A 17,900-nucleotide genomic window follows, 5' to 3' on the forward strand; every position below is an offset into this window, starting at 1 on the left:
CAAAGCATTTTTATGCCCTAATCAGGTAACACGGATCTTTCCTCCAACGCCACCTTAAGCTTCGATCTCTTATTCTTAATCCAACGGTCCATAAGCACCCGGGACGTGCCGCTTTGTTCACTCAACGGCAAACTAGTTCGACATTTAACACATTGGGTTTTTCTGAAGTTTTATGTGCCGTTTGAGGTTCAAACTTTGGTCCCTAACTTTAACCTGCACCGTTAATCACCGTTAGGTAATAAGGGGTTTTAGAGCCTCACAAAAATCGCGAGAGTCCCATAACGGCCATTAACGGAGACGGTCGGTGCTAATATATTCGTTACATATAAATCTACTGTCTTCTCTATATTATATTCTCTCTCTGTTTCAACGGGCGAGGATTTTTCGAAACAAAAGCACTTTTGGTTTTTGTGTTTTGGCAAAGAGAGACGTTTCCTTTTCTTCGCCCTTTGGCTCAAAAGGATCAGTTTCTGTTTATCTATCTTTCTCTCTGTTTCTCGATGAGCTCTACTGCGATTCCCGCCACTTCCTTATGAGCAGAGGTCAGCTTCTTTTCACTTTCGCCCAATTCTTAGTTTTGTTATCGAACTTGCTTTCATTTTTATTTGTTTTTCGTGTGTTCACTGACTTTAATTGTATAATCCTTATTTGCTTGAGCGTTAAGTAGTTCTGATTTGGAATAAATTTTCGTTCTCCATCAAAAACCCTAGAATTGTATCCGATTTTACCTTGTTCTGGATTTATTTTGATCTAATTACTGATATTAAAGATCTGGGTTCCGTTTATATCTTTCTTTGGCGGAGTGTGATTGATTTTGTTGGTCTAAAGTTGGGTTTTAGGGTTTGGTTTTGTGGGTTAGGATCGCTGGTGGCTTAAGGGTTTATGGCTTTTATTGTTTTTGTTATATTTTTATGATTTAAGGATCATTTATATGTTCTGAATTTGGGTCGTAGATGTGTTGATAGAATAAAGAAATGAGTGAGGTGAAGATAGAGGAGTGTTGCCTTGAAAATAAGCAATTAACAGCGGCTTCAAGCTCATCCATATCTGAAGGAAGTGGCAGTGCTATTCTCAAGTCTCCGGGAGTATCCAGTCCTGCAACAGCTTCACCTACTCATAGGTCACTACCATTAAACCTTCTTTACCTCTTTTTTATTTTTCCCCAGCAAGCTGTGATTACGAATCTTTATGCCTATTTGCTCCCTAATTTGCTCCCTCTGTCCCATAATTTTTGTCCACTATACTTTTTCATACATATGAAGAAAAATAAATTTTTTTTATTAAGTTTTCAATTATACCCATCTTAAAAATATTAAATTTCACTAAATACTAAGAGATGTTTTGAGAGTTTTTTTTTAGAAATAATATAAAATTAAATAGGGTTATAATAGTCTATAGTATAAAAAAGAAAAGTGGACAATAATTTTGGGATAACCGGAAAAGAAAAGATAGACAAAAATTACGGGACGGAGGGAGTAATTTTTATGAAGTTAGGAGCTGTATTTGGATGCTTACATATGCATTTTTACTGAATTTTCATTGCATAAAACTTGTAAAAGTATTTTTCTAATGATGAAATTAGAATTTGGATTTTCAGGAGAACCACTGGGCCAATAAGGCGAGCAAAAGGTGGCTGGACTCCAGAGGAGGTATGTAGGTTTCTTGGACCTATTTTAACTTGCATGGTTAATTAGTTATCATAGGACAGATAGAAGGTTTGTTTGTTTATTGTTGGTCTTGTCCAAGTTGGATGTTGTACTTGTATCTCATCTGGAATAGCTTGATATACTCTGCTAAACTATTGTGGAACTAAATGTATTGCTAAACTAGTTAGGTTTAGCTATGTTAATTGTTTTCCTAAATCCTCGCTTGAGTTATTGCTAAATTTTTGAAAAGGGTGTAGGATTAGTAAGACCTTTTTCTCCATTCCCCCCTTTCCATCCTGGGTCTATATCTTGCTTTCTTTTTCTCCTACATTTTCAATATTCTTAACCTTTTGTGTTAGTGACTTGGTGCATTTGTTCATCAAATATTACATGTGTCCAAACCATCACAAACTCACTTCCCTCAACTTCTCCTCAATGGGTGTCACTTCTATCATAAATTTGTTCATTGCTTATCCAGACATTTTTGCCTTTCCACATTCTGTTGAATTATTTACTGATCTTGGCACCTTGCAATTAAATAGATGAGTCTTGTTAGATGTGGATCCACAATTGGTTCAGGTCTTCTATGGCTCATTTCTCTGATTTAAATATCTATTTGCTCAGCATATTTCACCTATTATCAGATTTTGTTTTTCTCAAATATTTGTTCTAACAAGTGCATTAATACTTTGCAGGATGAGACGTTAAGAAATGCTGTTGCTGCTTTCAAGGGGAAAAGTTGGAAGAAAATAGGTTGGATGCATTTCTTGGAATGTTGTTCTCAATGCTGTTTATGAGTGATATTGAGCCCATTTGGGCAAGGTTTTTTCTACAGCTGGCTGGATTGTGAAATGTGAAGATTAAGAAGATATATCTTAAACATAAATCTAATGAAATCAAGAAAATCACTTTGGTTGCCTGGATTACAAAATTATTTTATGCCCAGGATAGGTTTACAGCCATCGAATGTTTTGTACACATTGGAGACACAACCACTTGTGACGATAAGGAAGCTTTTGTGGATTGTATGTTTATGTTCTCCTCCTAAATTGATATGGCTAAAGTGTAGCTATTACTATAATAGCTAGTGATAGTTTTAAATAATGGCTAGATGGTTGGCACTTGGCATTAATTTGGAAATTAGTGTTATCTGCAAGTATTTTCCTTTGAAATTCAAGATTCTTTTGTTTAAATGTAAATTTAAATTTGTTTGCATGCAGCCGAGTTTTTCCCTGATAGATCAGAAGTACAATGTCTACATAGATGGCAGAAGGTTCTTAATCCTGATCTAGTTAAAGGACCTTGGACCCAAGAGGTTAGCACCTCCCTTGTATTGTGATTCAATCCTTGAATTTTGTGATCAAGCATGGATGATTTCTTCTTCTTTTTTTTTTTTTTTCCTTTCAACAATAGCTCATTTAGTGAGTTTTCTTTTACCTTATTATTTAGGAGGATGATAAAATTACTGAACTGGTAGCAAAATATGGACCAACAAAGTGGTCTGTCATATCAAAGTCTTTACCCGGTCGCATAGGGAAACAATGCCGAGAAAGGTAACTTCTAAACAAAGTTGAATGCAGCTCTTTTTTTTTTTGTTTTTAATTTTGACAATGTTTATATGATGCATGCCACTTAGCGCTGTCTGTTTTTCCCCCTTTTTCTTTTGGTAAGTATGAAACAAGACCCCATAAAACTTATGCAGCTGACCATCTAGCAGAGGTATATTTGCATGCTAAAAAATAATTGAAGAGTATATATACATTTTTCATTTTCAGTGAAAGGTAAAATGTTGGTGGTTGATATAATTCTAAAAGCATTGTTAAACATTGTAGGTGGCACAATCATTTGAATCCTGATATAAAGAAGGATGCTTGGACACTAGAGGAGGAGTTGGCACTCATGAATGCCCATCGGATACATGGGAACAAGTGGGCTGAAATAGCCAAGGTTTTGCCTGGAAGGTATTCATCTTTGCCTAATTTTCAAATTACCATATTGAATTTATATATATATGTATATATATAAGGTTTAATCTGGAAATTTAGTTGGTAAATTCAAAAAATTCTGATGGTGAAAACTTTGACATCACTTTCTTTTTGGTTGATTGGATCTATAAATTTGTTGTATCTTGTATGTATCTGTATGATTATCAAAAGAATATTGCATATATATGAAAACAGACATAAATTTTTGCATCTTGCTTGCAATTATGCTTTTCAGTGTTTCGGTACATGCTGAAGATGCTGAAGTGTGAAATTCTAATTTCTATTGTTTTGAATGGGGGAATATTGCATATATACAGAACCAGACTGATAAATCATAAATTTTTGCGTCTCACATGCAAGTTACATTTTTCACTGTTTGGGTGCATGCTTAAGACCCTGAAGGGTGATCAAAAGTATTTCTTGGTCACTAATTTAAGTTTGTATTGATTGAATATGAAATGTGAATGCGACTGAAATCTTTTCATTTTGATGAAAAGGTGAATTATGGTTGTAATGGTTCATCATTTGGGGTAGGGCAATTGGACACTGGCAATGACAAAGATAACTGCCCTTTTGACCTAAATAGTGATCCTTGCTTAATCAACATATATCTGGTCTATTGAGACCTTGAAATGACGATTTTTGCTTCAACATCTTAGCAATTGCATTTTATTTCAAGCTAATTCTTGAATTTGACTCATATTATGTTTACACAGGACTGATAACTCTATAAAAAATCATTGGAATAGTTCCTTGAAGAAAAAATTAGATTTCTATTTGGCTACTGGGGAACTTCCTCCAGTTGTAAAGAGTGATATTGTTTTTCCTTCACGGAAACTTCCGTCAGTTGCAAAGAATGGAATCCAGAATGGAACTAGAGATACGAATAAACCTGCTGTCACCAAGACAAGCAAAGAATCAGATTCAACTGCTCAAACATCATCAGGAACTACTGATGCATGTAAGCTAGAAGAAGATGGCAAGGATCAATTGGAGTCTTTAGCTCTGGTGAGAGATATGGCAGCTTCATCAAGTGTTTTCCCAAATGAGTCTGCTGATTCTGAAGGTGTGGAATGTACACATTCATTTGTTGCGGATCTTAGTTGTTGTGATTCGGAGGCACTACCAAAATGTGAGAATTATGGAATCAACTATGAAACTAATGAAGAAAAAGTATTTGGGTCTCAATTGCAGTTTGAAACATCTACTTACGGTTCTTTGTATTATGAACCACCACAATTAGAAACTTGTACTCCAATAAATTTGGATCCTTCAGTTATGCATCAAGTGCAGCATGAATACAGTTCTAGCCCAATTTCTTCTCCCATTAGTTTCTTCACTCCACCTTGTGTGAAGAGTAGTAATTTAAGAGCCCAAAGCCCTGAATCTATATTGAGAATTGCTGCTAAGAGCTACCCCAACACTCCATCCATATTTCGAAAGCGAAAGACTGGAAGTCAAGTGCACCTGCTTCCTAGTAAAATTGGGAAAGTAGGTCAAGAATCTATTGAGGACAGGTTACAGAGAAGAACTGAGTATACTCCAGAAAAGGCTGGTTCTCAAAAGGGAAATTTACATGACAGTCCTCATCCAGATGATAGCACTTCCTTGCCTAATGGTAAAGCCTTTAATGCATCTCCTCCATATAGGTTGAAATCCAAACGAACTGCTGTTTTCAAGTCCGTAGAGAGGCAACTTGAGTTCACTTTTGACAAGGAGAGATGTGACACCACCAAATCTGTGAATGGGAGCTCTCTTATTACCGAAGATTGTGCTCGTGCTACAAAGATGGGAGTGACCTAAAGTATATCATGTAAGTCACAATTCTGCTAACTGTCAAGTTCTATTCTTTTTTTTTTTTTTTTTTGTTTCTTTTATTTATTTATTTTCTATCGATCTCAATATTTTCATCAAACTTCTAATGCCTTAATGATTGTCAGGGATGCAAAATGGGGCATATTTTCAAGGACTGGCTGATAGTTTCCTCTTAGTGGTAATTGAATTTCCAACATCATAAGAAGCTGTTTCAACAGTGATGAGTCTCATTCATGTGCTGTATCAATGTGCACTTGTTTCTTCCGTGCCAGTCCAGTCAATCATCTTGCAGATTCTTACACCTCTTGGTTTTTCACGTATATGGAGACTCTTCCATTATACCATCAATGAGAAAAAGCTGTGCACGACATGTAGAATAAGAGATGATAGATCCCAAGTACTTGCGGATAAATAATCAAGTGTAACAGCTTTGTACAGACGCCCCCTTTTTAAGACAAGAACTGATACTGAGAAAATTTCAAATCAGAAGAGCTTCTCTTTTCGTAAGTATAGTAAGCAGCGCTACACGTGCAACACTTCCTGTAGAATTAGGTGTTCTTTGTTTTTTGTTTCTTTGCTGACAAGGATGGCATTTTAATTGTAGTCAATCAGGGCTCATTGTTATACTATAGTCATAATCAGGAAGTTTAATATTTGTTTCTATTTCTTGCCTCTGTAATATTGCAGATCTTCTGGGAAAATAGTAATGCAGTTCAGAAAGTTTTTTGAGTTTTTGCGCCTAAAGTTTTTCTGACTTTGGTTACTTGTGGTGTGCTTTACTTTTCTTTAAAGGGAACCTGCAACAAGATGGACAGATCAAATGGGAATGGTGGTGTAGAATTTGACGTCTTCTTAAACTTTATTAAAATTCGTTTTAGACTTTATTATTATTATTATTGAATTTATTTAGTTTATATATTTTAATTAATAATAAATATAAAATGACACTTTTTAATAATTTTTATTTTTAAGAAATTTAATATGATAATATATATATTTGAAATATAGTCAAAACTTGAATTTTATTCCAACTTTAGTCAGAAATTATATAGTTTTGATATTTAGAAGTATAAAGATTAAATGGTATAATTGTTTAAGATGTTTGATGGTTTTTTTAATAAAATGATTAAAATGTTAGATCATAGGACCCAATAATTTAGATATCTGAATGAAATAGCACAACAATCCATAAGTATAGTTGGTAAGATCGAATTAAGATTTGGTTTCCTTCAACGTGTAATGTTGTCAGATTAAGCACGGTAGTGCGCTCTCAAGCACGGGTGGTGTGACCTTTCACATAACTTTTAATTTTTATTTTAAAAGGAATATTTGTGATTTTATTATTGCATTAAAGAAGTGACGATAGAGAAAAGTGGATTAACATATCAAAGCTAACAAATGGACAGTCACATTCGCAGACCTATAACTAAAACAACATTTAGCATCAACGATCTCACTTAAAACAGATTTACAATCACTAATAATCAAATCAAAAGATGATTTAACGGTAAATCTTGATGAATTAATTGCTTGAACAATTGAAAGAGCATCCGATTTAATCAGAACCCGCTGCCAAGTTTTACTCTTTATCCAACTTAAAACTTCAATAATGCCTATTGTTTCTGCATTTTTTGCTGAGAAGAAACCTGGATAACGCTAGACTTTAGCCGCCACAAACTCCCCATATGAGTCACGTACAACAACACCTAAACCCAAAAACTCAAGTTAAAGGAATAGAAAATGTACAATTTCTTCCTTCTATTTCCTTAACTACTGTCTTGTTCACTCTTGAATGTCCATATAATTTAATTTCCATTAGCAAATTGACCAAAAATCTTAATTGTTCAGTAACCTTTACTGTTGATTCTGTTGTTGTGCAGGACCAGAGTACTGGGAGAATGATTGGAACATGATCTAAGTCACAAGGATTCTACCACCTCTCCACCTCTCTAGTTGCTTTTGTTTCTACCACGTCCGTTAGCTTATTCATAACCGAGTAGGAATCTGAATCCTAGAAAAAGTGGACTTTTAAAGTGGATTCATTCCCTTGTTGTCTTGTCTTGTACAAGCAGATCAACCTTATCATTGTGTTTCGTCTCTTTTTCTTGATTTTTATAGCGGCCAATGACAATATAATGGCGGAGATGGCTGGCTTGACTGTGGATGGTGACGAGGAGGAGGGTTTGGTGTTTGAAGAGGGTCTTTTGAATACTGAACCTGTAGATTTGTCGCTGTGTCTGGTGGGCGTTTTCTCACGAATAAATCAATAAACTGTGATGCCATGCAACATTCCCTTGCTCATCTATGGCAGCCTCATCATGGTGTTACGGTATCTGAGGAAATGGCTAGAGTTTATGTTTTTCGATTCTACCATGAGATTGACTTAGAGGACGCTTTGGAGATGAGCCCATGCACCTTTGGGAATCACTTGCTATTGTTTGACTAATTTAGTAATCATGGTAGCCCGTTGGATGTTCTCTTGAATCATGTTCAGTTATAGGTACAGATTTATGGGTTACCATCTGGTTTCCGTTCAGATGCAGTGTTAAAGTGCCTTGGTGATTCCTTGGGAGAGTTCATAAAGGCTGATGAGAATAACTTTGCAAGGGGTTGGAATTCCTACATGAGGATTCGTATTAAGAAGGATGTTCGTACTACTACTGTTACTGGCACACAGATTCGACAGAAGAAGGGGGCTTGGTCCTCTATTGCGTTCCAATATGAGAATCTTCCGAATTTCTGCTATGTTTGTGGTTTTCTGGAGCACACAGAAAGATCCTGTCCTAAGCAATTGAATCGCAAGAATAAGCTTGTAGTCCGCAGGTATGGTCCTGAACTACGTGCTACCAAACGAAGAGGATAGAATAATATCGAAGCGTGGTGGCTGCGAGCAGGCAGTGCGGTGCTGGAAGAGGGTCGGCGTCCCATAACAGTTTTGGCAAAACTAAGAATCTTGGCATTTCAAATTTAAATTTGAATAATTCCCTTTCTAGTGGCATGAATCACGGTATGAGTCAGCACATTAATGAGAATGATGCTATGGCAACTGATATTATGGATACTCAAGCTAAGAGGGACGATGGGCTTACAGTGATTGACTCAAAGCGAAAACGGATTTGCCAAGAGGATGGATTTGTTGGGCCTAGTTATGAGTCTTTTGAATAGACTAATTCTATGATCACAAAAAACGATATAGCGGCGGGTTCTGTTCATCAGACCCGCCGAGATTAATGAGTTGTATAAGTTGAAACTGTCGTGGGCTTGGCAACCCACGAGTAGTTCAAGCCCTCCAGGAGCTAGTTAGGGTTAAGAGACTGATGTTTATTTTTTTAATTGAAATACTATGTTTTTCCAATAAAATTGAAGAAATAAAGAGTTTATTATTTTATGATGGTTTCTTTTTTGTGGATTGTGTGGGTCATCAAGGTGGTCTTGCTTTACTGTGGAAAGCTACTAAAAGAGTAGATTTAATTGGGTTCTCCCCTTATTATATTGATGTAGAAGTGGAGGTCGATTCTATTGGTACCTAGAGATTAACCGGTTTTTATGGTGAACCAAATCATCCTCGCCGTTCTCATTCTTGGCAGCTCTTAAGAACTTTAGCTTCTCATAGTGACCTACAATGAGTTTGCAAGGGAGATTTTAATGACATTCCTGCAAGCTCAGAGAAAAGGGACGGCCGGTGTAACGACCCGAAAATCGAACCGCTACCGGCGCTAGGATCCAGATCGACTTAAGGTCGCCAGGACCCGTAGCAAGCCTAACATATATCCTGTATACCTGTTAAATCCCATACATGATCATACATATACATAAAACTGTAAACATTTTTTTCTTTTCTTTCATTTGCCAAGCTTAACCTGTGCATACACATACTCATAAACATAAACCTCACACTGGAGCCCTTATCAAATGCTCCAATGGGGTAACATATCATACATTAAACTTGGTTCACATAATCATCGTAAAAATATCACCTAGATCATGTATAAAGGGGATTAACTAAAAACATTAGGGCCAAGCACAACACTAAACCTCAATATACATCATTTCATATCTTACAATACCATTCATTACATCACATTCTTTCTCATGTCCACCACTAACTATTACATACATAGAACCTCTCTACTCTAGCTGACCTCCCGGACTGTCTCTGGCCTGCAAACCTGGAGGTTAAGGGAAAGGGGGTGAGCTAAAAAGCCCAGTGAGCAGAACAAATAAACGTATATAAAAATCATGCTTTCATGGAATGCATCACAACACATACAATTCACATCACGGATGAACTTGTCACCAATAACCCCATACATTTCCAATGTGCCCAGCCCTCGACGGAGCTCCGCAGGACTTCCTCTTAATCATAACATACAATGCCAAGACGCGTGGACATGGGCAGCCCTGGACTTTCATTAATCATCATACATATAAAATGCCAGGATGCGTGGACATGGGCAGCCTTGGACTTTCATAAATCATCACACATATTGAGGGCTAATGGATCATCCAACATTCATCCACATCAACAATATAGAATGCAATGCATCATATTCGTGAAATTCTAATGCAACATCCTAAAATACATCATGGTATTCGTGATGCATGAACATGCTCAAAACTTTATCATTTTAATACATAGTTCGGTTCTACTCACCTCTGGCTGACTCCGAACAGACTCTGAAGCAGCTATCTCACTGCTGGGGTCCTCGGTTCCTCGGGTTCGATTCTAGACAGGTGGACTCATATGAGGTACCAAACATAGACTAACATGACTCTAAACAACTCCCCAAAAACCCCCTAAAACTCCTCAAAACATTCATGTAAAACAGGCAAAGGAAGGCTGGACAGGGCACCTTCGGCGGCCGAACCCTCCTCCAGATCCGAAAGTCATGCACCTTCGGCGGCCGAAAGTTCTCTCCAGATCCGAAACTCATGCATGTTCGGCGGCAGGTTCGGCGGCCGAAACTGCCCTCCAAAGTCGAAAGTCCAACTTTCGGGGGCAGGGTTCGGCAACCAAAACATGCCAACATAGGTAGGTTCGGCGGCCGAAAGTGCCTTCGGCTGCCGAACCTGAGTTCTTCCAGAATGGTAGAACTCGGGCCTCATGCACATTTTTGCCTCCCATAACCCTCAAATCATGCATTTAGCTATTCTACAACATGCATAAACACATTTTCCAGCATATAGGGGCTTACAACTAACTTATACCCCAACAACACATCATAGCAACACATTATAACATACATTATCCATAAACTCAACAATGACCCTAACCTTTGACAACTACCCTAATCATGCATAAAACCCCTTCAACTTCTCAAAACTTACTCAAAACATGAAAAGAGGTGAGGATCTACTCTTACCTCTTGAAGATCGAAAGGAGAGGCGATCCAACTCGGAGATGGGAGAGATCGAGCTCCTGGAGTCTCCAAGTTTCCAACTTCACTCTTTTTGCTCAAATATCTTCAGACCAAGATAAAACTTATTAAAAATCATAAGAGACTTGAAGGAAGAAGACAAGATCGACAAGGGAGGTCGGAGACTCACCTTGGCCGAAAATGGGGAGAGAAAACTCATCCATTTCGGACAGGGGACCCCTTTATAGGTGGCTGGCCAGGCCACTTTCGGGGGCTTAACGTGCCTCCGCATGCTTGCCATGTTCGGCGGCCGAACATGAGGTTCGGCGGCCGAACCTGGGCTCTTCCTTCATTCTCTTTCTTTTCTTTTCTTTAAAACTTTCACTCAAAATGAATCATTAAAAACATGAAAAACATTTGTAAAAATATCTTTTCCTTACTAGGGAGTTCCGACATCCGAGATTCCACCGGACGGTAGGTGTAATACCCGGCTAGACTCCGGTATCAGAATTCCTACCGTTCGGTGGAATCTCGGATGTCGGAAGCCTCTAGTAGGGTAGAAACATGTTTTCATAAAATGTTTTAAGGTATTTCATGGTTTTAAGTATGAAGATTTAATGAGTTTTTGCATGAAAAGTCTTTGGAGGAAAACCCAGGTTCGGCCGCCGAAAGTCAAGTTCGGCCGCCGAACATGCATGCGTTTTGGAGGCACGATAGGCCCCCGAAAGCATGAGTGATGGAAGTCCAGGTTCGGCCGCCGAAAGTCAAGTTCGGCTGCCGAACATGGCATGCATGCGGAGGCACGTTCGGCCCCCAAACGTGGCCTGGCCAGCCACTATAAAAGGGTCCCTTAGCCGAAAATGGGCGAGCTTTCTCCCCATTTCCGGCCAAGGTGAGCTCTCCGCCGCCCCTCACCGATCTTGAGTTCTTTCCTTCCCATCTTACTCGATTTTCATGAGTTTTTATCTGGTTTTGAAGATTTTCAAGCTTTAAGACAAGTTTTGGAGCTTTGGGAACTCAGGAGCTCATTTGCTTGGATCTCCGAGTTTAGGTCGTCTCTCTCTCGATCTTCAAGAGGTAAGAGCCGATCTTAAGCTCATTATATGTTTTAAGTGAGTTTTATGCAAGATCTTTGGGGTAGAGATGCATGTGTAGGTTTTTAGTGAGTTATGGATGATTTTTGAGTTTATGCAAATGTGGCTTGCAAATGCTTGTGTATGTGTGTTGTAGTGGGGTTTAAGGTAGTTGAGACCCCTAGGAGCTTGTATGCATGTTTTGGTTGAGTGATATGCATGTTGGAAGAGTTGGGAGGCAAATGTGCATAAAGGAGCCAAGTTTCTGCCCTTTGGCAGAAACCAGGTTCGGCAGCCGAAGGCACTTTCGGCCGCCGAACATGGCTGGGGAGGCAGGCCTTTCGGCTGCCGAAGTTGCCCCCGAAAAGAGACTTTCGTCTCTGTCTGGGACTTTTGGCCGCCGAAGGTGCCGCCAAACAGGCATGAGTTTCGCCTCTGTCTGGGAGTTTCGGCCGCCGAAGGTGCCGCCGAAAGTGCCCTGTCCAGCCATTTCTTGCATGTTTTTCTATGATTATTCCATGATGTTTTAGGGGGGTTTTTGGGGAGTATATTATAGTTATGTTTATGTATGTTTGGTCCCGAGGAACCGAGGAACCGAGGACCCCAGCAGTGAGCCGAGGAACCGAGGACCCCAGCAGTGAGCCGAGGAACCGAGTCCACCTGTGTAGGTTCGGACCCGAGGAACCGAGGACCCCAGCAGTGAGCCAGCTGCTACAGAGTTTGTCAGAGCTAGCCAGAGGTGAGTGGAATAAACCTTAAGTTTTAAAATAAATGAAATATGAATTTTGAGCATGATCCATGCATCATGAATGCCATGAGATATAGTAGGTTGTTTGCATTAGTATTCACGAATATGTTGCATTGCATTTATGATGTTGATGTGGATTGGTTATTGGATGATCCTTTAGTCCTCATATGGCATGATGATGTTACGGCATGATATGGTATGGAAGTCCAGGTTGTACCCATTCTACGTCCCTGGCACGATGTAAGAGAAAGTCCAGGTTGTACCCATTCTACGTCCCTGGCACATTGGTATGTTATGATATGTTATGATAAGGGAAAGACCGGTTGTACCCATTCTACGTCCCGGCACAGTTGGACTATGTAGAGGACTATTGGTGACAATACCATCCGAGATGTGATTAGTTGTGATGTGTTGCATTACATAATGGCATGAAATTTTAATGTATGTTTTCACTATTCTGCTCACTGGGCTTTGTAGCTCACCCCTCTCCCCTAACCCCAGCTGTGCAGGTACAGGGTAGACCAGGAGGTTAGCCAGAGTTTTGAAGTATGTGTATGTAATAGTTAGATAGTGGACATGACAGTTGTACTATAATGTAATGTAAGAGATTACAGTATGTTATGTAATGAGGTATATTGAGGTTATAGATGTGCTTGACCCTATGAGTATTGTAATCCCTTGTTGATGCATGATCTCAGATATTTGATGATACAGATGTTAGCCAACTCAATGCATGTATATCGCCCATTGGGGCATTGATGAGATCCCACAGAGGGGTCAAGTGTATGATTATGTTTTAGTGCATGCACAGGTTGAGTTTGGTGTATGAGACATGAATGAAAGAAAAGTTTTAATTTTTATGCATGTTGTTGATCATGTATGGGATTATACAGGTTTACAGGTTATATGTCAGGCTTGCTACGGGTCCCGGCGGCCTTAAGCCGATCTGGATCCTAGCGCCGGTAGCGGTCCGATTTTCGGGTCGTTATAGTAGGAATTTCGATATCGGAGTCTAGTCGGGTATTACATTCTCCCCCCCTTAAGAACATTCATCCCCGAATGTTCACCAAACAAACACATGCATAGCATAGAACATCAAGAAACACATAAACCTATAACACATACCTTAAAAGAGATGGGGGTATTGCTGGAGCATGGACTCCCGTGTCTCCCAGGTACACTCCTCGATGTTGTGGTGATTCCAAAGGACTTTCACCATCGGAATTTCCTTGTTCCTCAACTTTCTGATCTGCGTGTCTAGGATCTGCACTGGTTGCTCAACATAGGTGAGATCTTCTTGGATCTCCACATCAGGCTCGCTAAGAACCTTGCCCGGATCTGACACGAACTTCCTTAACATGGAAACATGGAAAACCGGATGGATTCTCTCCATAGAAGCAGGTAAATCCAGCTTATACGATACATTCCCGATCTTTTGCAAGATTTCAAAGGGTCCGATGTACCGCGGAGCTAGCTTACCTTTCTTCCCAAACCGAATCACCCCTTTCATAGGAGACACCTTGAGCAATACCAAATCCCCCTCCTGAAACTCCACCTGCCTCCTGCGGACATTTGCATAACTTTTCTGTCGACTGATAGCAGTTCTGATCCTTTCTCTGATAATGGGTACCACTCTGCTGGTGATCTCTACTAACTCTGGGCCTGCCAAGGCAAACAGGTGACCTGCACTTCCTCCTATACAAAACTTCATAGGGAGCCATCCCTATGCTAGCATGATAGCTGTTATTGTAGGCAAACTCCACCAAAGGTAGATGCTGCCTCCAAGAACCGCCAAAATCTAGCACACATATTCTGAGCATATATTCAATTGTCTGGATGGTCCTCTCCGACTGTCCATCAGTCTGAGGATGAAAAGCAGTACTAAAATCCAACCTGGTACCCATAGCGTTCTGCAGACTCTGCTAAAACCTGGAGGTGAACTGGGGTCCTCTATCAGACACTATTGAAATAGGAGCCCCATGCAACCTGACTACTTCATTAACAAATACCTGCGCCAATTTATCCACAGAGTAGCCACTCCTAACAGGGATGAAGTGAGCAGATTTGGTCAGTCTGTCCATGATCACCCATATGGAGTCTAATCTGTTGGATGTTGCCGGTAACCCCACCACGAAATCCATAGCGATATTCTCCCATTTCCACTCTGGAATCGACAGTGGTTTAAGCATTCCAGCCGGCTTCTGATGTTCCAGCTTCACCCTCTGACAAACCTCGTAGGTTGACACGAACTGTGCCACTTCTCTTTTCATAGCTGGCCACCAATAAACTCTTTTTAGATCTTGGTACATTTTGGTGGCCCCAGGGTGAACGCTGTATCTAGCATTATGAGCTTCCCTCATAATGTCTCCCTTCAGACTTATGTCATATGGTACACATAACCTGTTCCCAAAGCGGAGGATCCCTTTGTTGTCAAATCTGAACTCTTCATTCTTGCTTGCCTGCACTGCTCTTGCTATCTTCACCAACTCTGGATCCTCATACTGTTTCTGAGCCACCTGCTCTAGAAACACAGGTGTCACTCTCATCTGAGCTATTAAAGCCCCTGTACCAGACAACTCCAGCTGCAGTCCCTCATTCATAAGCTTGTAGAATTCTTTCACCACTGGTCTTCTCTCTGCTGATATATGGGATAAACTGCCAAGTGATTTTCGGCTTAGGGCATCTGCCACAACATTTGCCTTACCCGGATGATACTGAATTTTGCAATCATAGTCACTAAGCAGTTCTACCCATCTTCTCTGTCTCAGGTTCAACTCTCTCTGACTCAGGATGTACTGCAGGCTTTTATGATCTGTGAAGATCTCACATTTAACCCCATAAAGGTAATGCCTCCACATCTTGAGTGCAAAGATTATAGCTGCCATCTCTAGGTCATGTGTAGGGTAATTCAACTCGTGCTTCTTCAGCTGCCTAGAAGCATAAGCAATCACCTTTTCATTCTGCATCAACACACAACCCAGTCCCACACGGGACGCATCACAGAACACTGTGAAGTCTTCATTACTGGTAGGCAGAGCTAACACCGGTGCCGACGTCAACCTTTTCTTCAGCTCTTCGAAGCTCTCTTCGCACTGATCAGACCACACAATCTTATGATTCTTTTTAGTTAATCTGGTCATAGGAGCAGCAATTTTCAAGAAGTCCTGAACGAACCTCCTGTAGTAACCTGCCAAACCCAAAAAGCTCTTGATCTCTGTCACTGTAGTGGGTCTAGGCTAGTTAGCTACAACTTCTACCTTCTTGGGGTCCACTTCGATTCCCTGTTCTGACACAACATGCCCCAAGAATGAGATGCTCCTTAACCATAATTCACATTTGGAGAACTTGGCATACAAGCCATGCTCCCTCAGGGTCTGCAAAACTGTCCTCAAATGATGGGCATGCTCCTCTGCGTTTCTGGAATACACTAAGATATCATCGATGAAGACAATAACAAAGTGATCTAGATATTGACTGAAAACTCTGTTCATGCGATCCATGAATGCTGCAGGGGCATTAGTTAGCCTGAACGGCATTACAAGGAACTCATAATGCCCATATCTGGTCCTGAATGCCATCTTCGGCACATCTTCTTCTCTTATTCTCAACTGATGGTACCCAGATCTCAGATCTATTTTGGAGAAACAACCTACTCCTGCTAGCTGGTCAAATAGATCATCAATCCTAGGCAACGGATACTTGTTCTTGGTAGTGACTTTGTTCAACTGCCTGTAGTCGATACAAAGTCTGAGGGATCCATCCTTCTTTCTCACAAACAACACTGGAGCACCCTAAGGTGAGGTACTCGGTCGGATGAAACCCTTGTCTACCAACTCTTGCAACTGCTCCTTTAGTTCCTTCAACTCTGCTGGTGCCATCCTGTAGGGAGGGATAGAGATTGATCTGGTTCCAGGCATCAGTTCTATTTCAAACTCTATCTCCCTAGCAGGTGGTAGTCCTAGAAGCTCATCTGGGAAGACATTTGGAAATTCTCTGACTACTAGCACTGAGGCTGGTTCCCTGACCTGACTATCTAGCTCTCTCACATGAGCCAAATACCCCTGACATCCCCTCCTAAGCAACCTACGAGCCTGTAGGACTGATTTCAGACCTCTAGGTGTACCCCTCCTGTCTCCTTTGAAGACGACCTCTGACCCATCCTGACCTCTGAATCTGACTACCTTGTCCCTGCAGTCCAAGGTAGCACCATGGGTAGATAGCCAATCCATCCCTAGAATGATGTCAAAATCTGTCAAATCTAGAACCACTAGGTCGGCTGGAAGGCATCTATCCTCTACAAATACAGGACTAAACCGGTAGACTGACTCTGCCACTGATGGATCACACTTGGGCCCGCTGACCCAGAGAGGACACTCTAACCCAGAGACCATCAAACCCAACCTCTCAACTGCTCTCGGAGCAACAAAAGAATGAGATGCACCAGGGTCCATTAATGCATACACATCTGAACAAAAAATGATGAGATTACCTGAAACCACGGCGTTGGATGTGTTCGCCTCCTGTTGAGTCATGGTGAAAATCCGTGCTGGTGCTGATGGACCTTCACCCTGGGAACCTGCTGAAGAAGAGGCTGCCCCTCTCCCTCTGCCTCTACCACTGCCCTGAGTCGTGGCTGGAGCTACTGGTTGAGCTACACTGCCAGAACCTGTCTGCTGGGATTGTGCCATAAAAGCTGCTCTAGGACACTCCCGAGCCATGTGTCCTTCTTGCCCACATCTTAAACATGCAGTAGTCCCAAACCGGCAGACTCCTTTGTGTGGCTTACCACACTTCATACAAGCATGACCACCCGAGCCAGAGCTTGAGCCACCTCCCATTCCCAGACCGGATTTAATCCTGTTTCAGAACTTGTTCTTCTTGGACTTGGATCTTTCCATCTTTACACTGCTCGGAGTCTTGGAACCTGAAGGCTGTGCCACTGACTGTTTAACTTTCCCTTCGATGATTGCACTAGCCTCCATTTTCCGGGCCATATCCACAATGGCATGGAAACTCTCCCTTTCTGCTGACTGGATCAAGGAGGAATACCTGGAATGAAGCTTCATGATATACCTCCTAGCCTTCTTTCGGTCTGTGTCATAAGCTTGCCCTGCAAATGGCAACAACTCCAGAAATCTGTCTGTGTATTCATCTACACTCATCTCTTTCGTCTGCCTAAGCTACTCGAACTCAATCATCTTCAGCTCCCTGGAGCTATCAGGGAAAGCCCATCCTGCAAATTCATTTGCAAATTCCTCCCAGGATAAGCTATCCAC

The 17,900-nt window shown here is 40.8% G+C and overlaps 1 protein-coding gene across 3 annotated transcripts; it reads left to right on the top strand.

The window, feature by feature from the left end:
- Positions 1–342: 342 nt before the first annotated feature.
- Positions 343–6,175, top strand: LOC110621165 (transcription factor MYB3R-3). Of its 3 annotated transcripts, none has more exons than XM_043959234.1 (9): positions 343–542; positions 954–1,120; positions 1,583–1,649; positions 2,342–2,399; positions 2,867–2,961; positions 3,096–3,199; positions 3,479–3,607; positions 4,348–5,444; positions 5,572–6,175. In XM_043959234.1, exons 2-8 carry the CDS (start codon positions 975–977, stop codon positions 5,432–5,434), a joined length of 1,686 nt encoding a protein of 561 aa, XP_043815169.1. In that variant the 5' UTR covers positions 343–542; positions 954–974; the 3' UTR covers positions 5,435–5,444; positions 5,572–6,175. The 3 variants fall into 3 exon arrangements, with proteins under 3 accessions (XP_043815169.1, XP_021620984.1, XP_043815170.1); XM_021765292.2 differs by having other exon boundaries at positions 1,598–1,649; XM_043959235.1 differs by having other exon boundaries at positions 966–1,120.
- Positions 6,176–17,900: the final 11,725 nt, after the last annotated feature.

Source organism: Manihot esculenta, chromosome 8, assembly GCF_001659605.2.
Source record: "Manihot esculenta cultivar AM560-2 chromosome 8, M.esculenta_v8, whole genome shotgun sequence".
NCBI classification, from domain to species: Eukaryota; Viridiplantae; Streptophyta; class Magnoliopsida; order Malpighiales; family Euphorbiaceae; genus Manihot; species Manihot esculenta.